The following is an 11,091-nucleotide window of genomic DNA, read 5'->3' on the forward strand; positions in this document are numbered from 1 at the left end:
AAACACTTTTGCATGTTTGTGAGGATGAAAAAACTGCATAAGAAATTAAGTGGATATTCACCATTCTGTACTAGTCTCTGTTTTTCTTCTACATATTACTGCATGCTTTGTTTATAATTTATATTACAGAAGTCATACAGCATGTCCAATATGATGTGTTTGCTTGTTAATAGGTTTACCCTGGATGTGACAAGCCTGGCCTGTAATCTTGCTGATTTTCCATTCAAAAGTGGTTTTCAGACATGTTCAGATCATCATTCATGCTCATTTGCACGTTTCAGTATATCCATTTGCTGCATATAGAACACACATAATACAGATGAAAACATGCTAATATAATAAATTGTATAGCAGTGACTATCTGATGTCCATTACATATCATATTGGAATACTAAAATTGCCTTAAGGCTAATTTCATAAACCAAGACATAGGTATTATGTAAAACCAGCAAGGACTTTATGACCATGCAATGATTAAATTATACATTAGCCCAACATTTTGTGAGAATTCCTCATCATATTGTATTTTAATTTTATATTGCATCTTCTTTTACCTCAAGAAGTGCTGATCTTGACACTGAGACTGGATAATTCCATGGGGCAGTTGACAGCCTGATTGATGTTTTGAATTATAGTTTTAAGGATATTTTTGTGTGCTAAGTAATGTAATATGTGTAACTTATGCAATTTATTACTGAGAATGTGCAATTTGCAAAGTAATATTCAGTGAAGCCATTCGGGCACTGTATCCAGGATACACTGCCCAAAGGACTGTGAGTCAAAGAACCTTGAACTTCAGTGAAGAAATAGTTTCTTTTTTTAATGAGAGCAGATTTATAACAGGGCACATTTCTCAAAGAGATGAGACGTGTGAGGGAGTATATCAGTAAACCTGCGCAATTATAAAAAAAGAATATATATTATACAACCTGGATAATATGCCAGTGTTGTGACAACAACACACAAAAAAACAAAAGAAAAAAAACAGGAACACTTGCTGTCTGCAAATTGTGAGCATGCAATGTGCTCTCTGCTAACATGTAAAATCTAAACTAAGTGCATGATTGTCAAAAATACTTTTCGTAATGAAACAATTGAACATAAAAATATGTGTTTAGTGTGCACCATAACATGTTAAGCTGTCTAAGGTGTAGTTAATTAATGCTTTTGGATAAAACAATGACAAGTCTAGCATCACAGATACTACTGTACTCTTGTCTCATTACTGTTACTGAGTGTAGAATCTAATGCAACATCTAATGTAAGTATTTAGTTGTACAGTACATTTTACCCACCCACACACAAACCCCAGACTTATTAATAAAAAAAAAACACCTACTCACAGCTACACAAAAGTTAAATAGTTAATTAGATAGATAAATCAATAAAGCATTGTGATACTATAATGCCCTTCACAATGCATATTAAAAGAACAAGATGCCAATTAATAATTTTAACATCAACATTTGATGACATCCCAGTTAGATAGATAGATAGATAGATAGATAGATAGATAGATAGATAGATAGATAGATAGATAGATAGATAGATAGATAGATAGATAGATAGATAGATAGATAGATAGATAGATAGATTTGGAAATTGGATGTAAAGTGTGAGCAGCTGTCAGTGAGAGAGCTCAGTAGTGTCGGAGTAGTTCCCTGCTCCTGCCTTTAGCTCTGGATGTGACTGTGATGCCAAATCTCTCTGTCAGGTTCCCCCAGCTGTAAAGCACTTGTCTGTCTCTCTTGCCGTCGTTCTCCTTGCCCCTGTCTCTGACATGGCTGTATTTTGTGTGTGTGTGTGTTTTCTCTCCATGCCATTCTTGCAGATCCCTCAGATCAGTTACGCCTCCACAGCACCAGAGTTGAGTGACGACCGCCGCTACGACTTTTTCTCCAGGGTGGTGCCTCCGGACTCCTTCCAGGCCCAGGCCATGGTTGACATCGTCAAGGCAATGGGCTGGAATTACGTCTCCACAGTGGCTTCAGAAGGGAGCTACGGGGAGAAGGGGGTGGAGGCTTTTATGCAAATATCCAGGGAATCAGGTGAGCACAATCCAATTTTTTATTGGCTGTACGAAGCGAACAAGATTTTAATTAACAGGGTCTGGGAAAGATTAGCTGTCAATCAGGAATGTCAACATATTGATATCAGGCAAGTCACCAGTGTGGTATATTACTACTCATGGGCTGGTCGTTAGAAAAATACATAGATAATTAATGTGGAGGACTAACCCCCGCATTCACACAGTTATAGCCAGAATCTCTGCAGATGGACAGAGGTAGAGAGATCTTGGCTAAAGCCAAATTTATGGTAATGAAAGCAGAACTAAGAAGAGTAAGAACATTAGTTCTCAATGGAAAAGAGGCTAAAAACCAAATAATCACAATTTTATTTTCAACACTAAAGCTAATTGATATGCACTGCTAACCTGTTATATGAAAACCTTTGCTCTTTGCTCCAAAAGAAAAAAAAACATTTTGCCTTTCCAAAATAATAAGAATTATTATTATTAATAAAATTGTAATTATTATTATGATTTCTTACTTTCACTGATCAGTTTCTTGCCACCACATTTAAGATCTTACATGATGAATTCACATGGTCTTCTGATGCATAAACTATCCTGTATCCGTATCCTGTGTTCTTTCCGTTGGTTTTTGTACATGTACTCAAACATTAGTGAAACGGATAGGGATGCAATACTTGCATAATTTTATAGGAGCAGTGTTCTAAGATCTGCACTCAATGATTGAAATATACAAGTATTCATTTATTTATTTGGTTGGCGCCCTCGACACTGACCCCTGGTTGGAAGGAGTACAATGCATAGTACAGACGCAAGTACATCAGCACAAACATTAGCATATCTAATGTTTAAAAGATATGCATATGTAGCTCGCATGTACATTTCTGGCTTTACCCACCATGCTAGGACCAGCCTGTGCTATGCATGTTTAATAGAGTTCCATATACAATAACATGATTTAAATTTGTAAGACCAGCCCTGTGGCACAAGGCTGTCGACCTGGACTTCAGCTGTTTTTTTTATTATCCATTTTACCACTCTCGCCATGTCTGATGTGAAAGTGCAATGTCAGCAAGCATGTCTCCTCTTCTACAACTTGAATACAGGCATAATAAACAATAATCTGTGCCAGTTCTCTTAAAATTTTGTTACAGATCTATCTACTGGCATTTAAATTTATGACTAGATTTGTTCCATTGGCTGTTTAATGATCTGGGAGCATTAATAAACACACACACATATTTCTTTACAGTAAACAGTGTTACAAATTAAACCCGGCATTGATTCAGTGGTCGGTTTGCAACATTCAAAATGAGGAAATTCGCACCATGCGGCAAGCATTCAGGTAAATTAACCATCTCACTTCAATTTAGCAAGGAGATGGATAGCATCTTCACTGATTTGCCGAGTCGTGTGGCTTCTTTTCCATCCTTCTAAAGTTCTTTTAAAAATCCCTTTTCTGTGTTTCTGTGAAGCACACAGGGCATGTCTTTATTTACACCGACTTCTAGCAGGATGGGAGACATGACAAAACCTACCAGTCATGCATCTGATTTTAGCATTTAGCTTTGAGGTGAATCAGGGCAGAGCCACTGTCCTGGTCCTGGTAGATGGAAGAGTACCTGTGGAATTGCAAATTGTGAGAGTCATTTTTCCTTTAAATGTTTCCAATGCGAACTTGAGGATGAAAGTCCTGAAATGTTTAAAAGAAATGCTTTTAAATGCACAATTTCCTGTCACTGTTAAAATGCAAATAATTCATTTTTTCACTGCACATCTCACATTATATTTTAATGCAGATTCATGCAAATTAATGCAGTGTGACATGCTTTATAGTTTTTCAGGACACTGAAAGGCTCATGAGAGACATTGTGTCATATCTCAGTCTCCACCCTCTCCAGTTTTTCATTTGCCAAGGACATACCTGGGTTTCTGTAGTTTATTCAGTTTAAGTCTATAAGGAGGAAAGTCTACTAAGTCTACTAAGGAGGGATTTTAACAGATGTAGCAGTTATTAGTTTCTAAAATGTGTAATTATTATCTTAAATGTGTGATAAACTGTTGGCTCTGTGTTTCTTTTTTTAATTAGAGCAGATTTGTAACACATGACCTTTTTCCAAGGAGATGAGGCATGTGTGAGGGAGTATAGCATCAGTAAACGTGCACGATTATAAAAAAGAAGTACATAGTTTAGGACCTGGATAAGATATCAGTGTTGTGTCATAATCCACACCCTTGCTACAACATGCAGGCCCATTGCAGGAACAAAAAAGTTGTGAGCATGCAATGTGTACTCTGCTAACATGTAGAAATTTAAACTAAGTGCATGATCATCAGCATTACTTTTAATAATGAAACAATTTATCATAAAAAATAGGTGTTTAGTGTGCGTCATAACATGTTTAGCTGTGTAAGGTGTAGTTAATTAATTAAAAAAAGTCTAGCATCACAGTTACTACTGTACTCTTATCTCAGTACTGTTACTAGGTGTAGTATCTAATGTAACATCTAATATTTAATGATACAGTACATTAACCCCCCCATACACACACACACAAGGGTGTGGATTATGACACAACACTGACATATTATCCAGGTCGTAATAATATTTCAGAAAAAGCAGTTGTCCCTAACATACCAAAGAGAGTTCCACAGGTCAGTCACCAGCTTTAATATGTCCAGTACAGGCCAAAGGTTTGGACACACTTTCTCATGTGTGAAATAACTGAAAACATGTTATATATTCTAGTTTCTTCAAAATAGCCACCCTTTGCTCTGATTTCTGCTTTGCACACTCTTGGCGTTCTTGAAAGAGTTTCCAGAGGTGTTTAGCACTTGTTGGCCCCTTAGCGTTTACTCTGTGGTCCAACTCACCCCAAACCATCTCGATTGGGTTCAGGTCTGGTGACTGTGGAGGCCAGTTAAGTACATAACTCCACATGTGTTCATTCATAGTTCTACCAATGTAAATGGTCATGAAAATAAAGAAAACACATTGAATGAGAAGGTGTGTCCAAAATTTTGGCCTGTACTGTATATTTAGTATTAAACATTTCAAATTTCCTATTGATCAAATCTATTTATTACAATTTAGAATTATATCCAAGCCCTAAAACTATTTCATGAAGACCAAACGTCTTAATGCAGGGTATATAATTTGTCATGCAATTTGTATGTTTAGTCATTTTGTTTTGGTATTGACCAGTCTGGTGTGTAGTTTGCTGTACTTTCAAGACTTACAGAGGTTAGCCAAATTAAATGACGTTCCTTTAATTTGGCTTGGCTTTAAAAATGTCATGCTGATTTAATAAGAAAATACTCAACTTCTGTCACGGGGCTGTGGTGTGACTCAATGAAAGAGCGAATGTTGGAGGAGACCAACATCTGGAGAGGACGCAAAGTATTGGGTGAGTCTCCACCATTTACTCTGCGAGTAACAAACATCACAAACAAGGAATCAGGGTTGAGGAAAGCAGGAGAAAGGATTGAGCTTACCGAGTCATTGCCACACTGACACACAATGACTGAGCACTGGCCGGCAATCAGAACGCTGATTAAATGGGAAACAAGTCACCCGGTTCCGTGTTCATGCTGCCATTCAACCAAAGTCACGTGACAACCTCACCACTAACTGTATAACTTCTTCAAAATACCACATTTCTTCTGGTAGATTATGCTTTTAATGATAGTTGTTATAATAGTATTTATGATAATTTTATGTCAAATCAAGATCTAAAGAATGAAAAATAATATTTGCAACTGTAGCACGATTATCTCTGGATAAATCAGTAGTCTGTAAAGTTTCTCAACTCATAAAACAGAAATGTTTTCCATTTATGTGAACATCAAACAGTTGTTTCACAAAAGTCAGACAGTAAGAAGTTGGAGTGTATTCCTGTGTGGCTTCCCTATGTGGTCATAATTAAAATTGACATTGGCTTATTGACTTTCTTGGTACTTGATAAAATTGACTTGAGACTTTACTGAGAGTTACCTGAAAGGCTGTATCATTCTTACAGCGAGAACCTGTTGAGACCTCATGTCTTTAGATCTGCATTTAATTTCAGGAAACTATGTCCTTGAATAAACTTTGTTTATTGTGAGGGATATCCATTGAGGATACATTTTACATTTTAGTTTTTTTTGTTCTAAATGTTCACAAACTAAAATTTCCTATCTCTACACATGGGACAATCCCAGTCTAAATTGTTCTCATTTATTTCTTTTGAATGGTGCATTCAAAGATGTGCTTTCTGTTCTTTACATCCTATTCAATAGATTTAGTTCTTAGGGATTTTCTTCATCTTGAGTGTTGGGTTCAAATGTTCCAGAACTTGGATACATTGGATAAATGGAATCGTGTTGAATATGATTATGTGCATAGTATATTTGCAAATGGAGAATCTTTCTAGAAGACTCCACACTGGAAGCCTTCATCCAAGAGTGATCACAGGGGGATTGAAGATTAATGGCCTCTCTGTCTGCTTTCAACTTCAAACGCATCTATTAATATAAAACAGGGCACAAACCTGAAGATGCACTGGATTTTTGTTCATCATAAATGAAGCAAATTGATCTGGCCCCACCTTCAACTCTCTGCAAAGACATCTTCATTTAGAACAGTAACATTCACACACACAAGTTCATAGAAATCGTCTCTTGTCTGGGAAATGTTAATAGAAGTGTATCTTTTTTTCCTTCTTCTGCTCCTGTTAGGGGTCCCCCTGTCAACAACAACAACAACATTTATTTCTTATTTAGCCCATAATCACATATAGTATGTCTCAATGGGCTTTGACAGGCCCTACAGTTGAACACCCCCCCCCCACACACACACACACACACACACTTGCCCCTTCTGCATACAAGGAAAAACTCCACACAAAAAACTCTAGGAGAGAGGAAAAAAAGAAACCTTGGGAAGGAGTGATATAGAGAGGGACCCACTTCCAGGGTAGCCTGCAATTGGTGTCAGTGCAGGGTTGGTGATGATTTGTCCAAGAACAGGAAAAATCCTACAGTTGTAGTGGTGGAAAAGTCCAAAGTACAGTAAAGAGCATCTGTCCATGTTTGGAGGTACTGGACAGTGCAGAGTAGTTGTTTAGTGCAGTGTCATAGTGTACATTGTGTGTCCATTAAAATGCTACTGGTCTATTTGAAGATCCCTGGTGGTGGCTGTAGTAACCCTCTGGTTTGTTTCATGCTAAGTAGTCTCATTAGCAGTTCATTGCTAGGGACTAGGATTCATCTGATGGTCTTTTCACTGGACTTACTAGTGGTCTGCGCACTTGGAGAGAACAAACAGAAGGCGCGGCAGACGGTGGCATTTTAAAACTGGTACAGAAATATGTGGCTATACTGGTATATTTGTACAACAGTGACCCGGTACCCTAACTCTGACAGCCTAACTAAGGTGAATTTAACATTGTCTGTGCTTGACAGGGTGGCTGTGTAATAAAGTGGACTTAATACTGACACTGTGTCTGGGATTTTAATAGAAGGTTCTGAACATTGACCATCAAGCCATTGCACAGCTGCTGTATAGGAGGAGGATCTGCTCCCAACTGTGACCTTCTGTACTTTGGGTACCAGTAGTGACCCCGCACCCTTCGAACGCAGGGGGCATGGCAAGTTGTAAATAAATGAGAGTAACATCATTACGGACACGTAATCTAGACCATGACACTGAATACATCCTGGACTTCTCCAACCCTACAACTGTAGGACTCATTATATCATATCCAACCCTGCACTGACACCATTTGCAGGCTCACTCTACCCTGGAAGGGGGTCCCTCTCTGTATCACTCCTTCCCAAGGTTTCTTCCTTTCTTTTTTTCTCTCTCCTAGAGTTTTTTTTGTGTGGAGTTTTTCCTTGTGTGCAGAAGGGTCAAGTGTGGGGGGTGTCAACTGTAGGGCCTGTCAAAGCCCATTGAGACATACTGTATGTGATTTTGGGCTATATACGAAATAAATGTTGTTGTTGTTGATGTTTAGTTCACTTATGTACTGCATCAAGACCATTTAGAGCTTTATAGTTCAAAAGTAGGATTTTGAAGTCAAACCTGAATTTGATTGCTAGCCAGTGCATTTACATTTACAACAACAATTACATTTACTATACAATCTTTTTATTCACTCTGTTTTTACAGATTTCTGTACGGAAGTTCAACAATAAGAAAGTTACAAGATAATCTAAATATTCTTTAAAGAGGAAGGTCTTGAGCTGTCATTTGAAAATACTCAGTGACTGAGCTGTTCTGACCTCGAGGGGAAGTTCATTCCACCACCAAGGGGCCAAGACGAAGAAGAGTCTAGATGAATGTTTTCCTTTTACCTTTAGCGATGGAGGGACCAGTCAAGCAGTACTGGAGGCTCGGAGAATACAAGGTGCAGTGCGAGGTGTAATAAGGGCTGTGAGGTAGGATGGGGCTACTTCATGTTTGGCTTTGTAGGCCGGCATCAGTATTTTGAATCTGATGCGTGCAGCTACTGGGAGCCAGTGTAATTTGGGGAGGTTGAAGATCAGTCGTGCTGCTGCATTTTGTATGAGTTGTAATGGTCAGATGGTGCTTAGTGGTAGACCAGCTAGAAGGGAGTTGCAGTAGTCCAGTCTTGAGATTGGACTACTGATTCAGTAGTTGGGTGGCCTGGGTTGACAGATAAGGGTGGATTCGTCTGATATTGTAGAGAAGGAATCTACATGAGCGAGAAAGGTTGCTGATGTCAGTCGAGAAGGAGAGTTGGTTGTCTATTGTTACGCCAAGGGCTGTGGGCTGTTGTAGAAGGAGAGAGCTGTGAGTTGTCCAGGTAAATAGCAAGATCCTGATTTGGTGAAGAATCTGCTGGAATGAATATTAGTTCAGTTTTGGTGGGATTGAGTTGGAGGTGATGGGCTGCCATCCAAGACGAGATGTCGGTTAGACATTTTGGAAGCAGCATGTAGATCAGAGGGAGGAAAGGAGAAGAGGAGTTGTGTGTCGTCAGCATAGCAGTGGTAGGATAATCCATGTGAGGAAATGACTTCACCAAGTGATCTCGTGTAGAGTGAGAAAAGGAGAGGACCTAGCACCTAGCCTTAAGGGACACCAGTGGAGAGTCTACGTGAGGTAGAGGTGGATCTTTTCCAAGTCACTTGGTAAGATCGCTCATCAAGGTAGGAAGCAAACCACTGCCATGCAGAGCCCTGAATTCCAAGCCTCTTCAGGATTGACAAGAGAGTCTTGTGGTTAACGGTGTCAGAGAGGTCGAGGAGAATAAGTACATATGACAGTTTTGCCAATCTGGCCGCATATAGCTGCTCGGTAACAGCCAGAAGGGCCGTTTCAGTAGTATGAGCTGTTCTGAAGCCAGACTGGTTAGGATCCAGGAGGTTGTTCTGTGAAGTGATAGCTGATTGTAGACACAGCACTCAAGGATTTTGGATAGAAATGAGAGGAGGGAAACTGGTCTGTAGTGGGTTTCTTTAGGATTGGAAGAACCCTGGCTGTTTTAAAGGCGGATGGTACATGGCCAGATGACATTGAGCTGTTTATGATATAAGAAATGAAAGGGATGAGGTCAGGGGAGATGGTTTGAAGCATTGCAGAAGGGATTGGATCTAGTGGACAGGTGGTTGGGTTGCCTGTAGATATTATCTGAATGATTTCATCAGTGCAGTGATTGTAAGATCAGGGTGATGTGGTTGAATTTTCTAGTTCTAGTTAGAACACTTGCTGCAGCATTCTGAACTAGCTGGAGTTTACTCATGCACCTTCCAGAACATCCAGACAGTAATGTGTTGTAGTAGTGCAATAAAGGCGTGGACCAACTTTTCTGCATTGTAAATTGAGATCATATTTCTTATCTTTGCAATATTGCTAAGGTGAAAGAATGCTATCCTAGTGATATTATCTACATGTGAATCAAATGATAGACCTGCGTCGATGAGGACTCCTAGATCCTTTACTTCTGTACTTGGTGAGATAGAAAGGCTATCCAGAGTTATGATGTAGTCAGACAGATCTGGATCTTGATGTACAAGAGCTTTCTGTCATATCAGGGTTAAGCAGAAGATATTTGGTGAGCATCTACTGTCTTATATCTTTGAGACAATTTTCTATTCTATTCAGCTTCTGCCTCTTGTCTGGCATTGCTGATAAATACAAGTGCCAGCAGTGAAAGATAATACCGTGTTTGCGAATGACATGACGTAAAGGTAACATGTATAAGGAAAATAGCAACAGACCTAGGACGGAACCTTGTGGAACACCAACTTTACTATGTGAAGACGAATTACTATTGATGTACACAAACTGATACTGATCAGTCAGATATGATCTGAACCACACGAGGGCTATTCCCTTAATCCCAACAACATTCTGTAACCTCTCAAGGAGAATAGCGAGATGTGTCTTGATCAGAGGCCAACAGCAGGTCATTAACCACTTTAACCGACACAATCTCAGTGCTATGATTAAGGTCTAAATCCCGATTGATATACTTCATGAATGTCGTAGCTGTCTAGGTATGCGCACAGCTGCTGGCCTAGAACTTTTTCAAAAAATTTTATGTAAACTGAAGGTTGGATATCGGTCTATAATTCGAAAGCTGACTGCCATCAAGATAAGGTTTTTTAATCAGGGGTCTAATGACTGCTACCTTGAATGAACTTTGTACGTGGTCAGTCTACGCTATTCAGAATACATTAAATTTGCTTTGATGCCATTTACATTCTATTTTTCCGGGTGGTCTTCTTAAGCGAGTGCGTATGATCATTATACGCGCTCGCTTCAAGTTCAAGTTATTTGAAATTGAACTTGAAGCGAGCGCGTATGATCATTATACCAAGGTATTACATTTTTATCTCTGACTATCTTCCTTTTGAAGAGAGCAACATTATCTAATGTGGTACGCAGTGTTAATAAACTTTCCATCATAATTGACATTTATCTACATGTGAGTTTTAGAATATTATTGTGAGTTTTTAGATCATAAAAAATATGCATATCAAACAGCATTGTGTTTGATATGCACACACACACACACACACACACACACACACACACACACACAGACAGA

The 11,091-nt window shown here is 38.9% G+C and overlaps 1 protein-coding gene across 2 annotated transcripts in view; it reads left to right on the forward strand.

Annotated features, from left to right (window-relative positions):
- grm7 (glutamate metabotropic receptor 7) overlaps positions 1 to 11,091 on the forward strand; it is a 193,010-nt gene that overhangs the window by 48,563 nt on the left and 133,356 nt on the right. For both annotated transcript variants that reach the window (XM_028997654.1, XM_028997653.1), the window contains exon 2: positions 1,832 to 2,048. In XM_028997654.1, the coding sequence (XP_028853487.1) occupies positions 1,832 to 2,048 (217 nt within the window). The remainder of the gene's footprint in view (positions 1 to 1,831; positions 2,049 to 11,091) is intronic.

This window comes from Denticeps clupeoides, chromosome 12 (assembly GCF_900700375.1).
Source record: "Denticeps clupeoides chromosome 12, fDenClu1.1, whole genome shotgun sequence".
NCBI classification, from domain to species: Eukaryota; Metazoa; Chordata; class Actinopteri; order Clupeiformes; family Denticipitidae; genus Denticeps; species Denticeps clupeoides.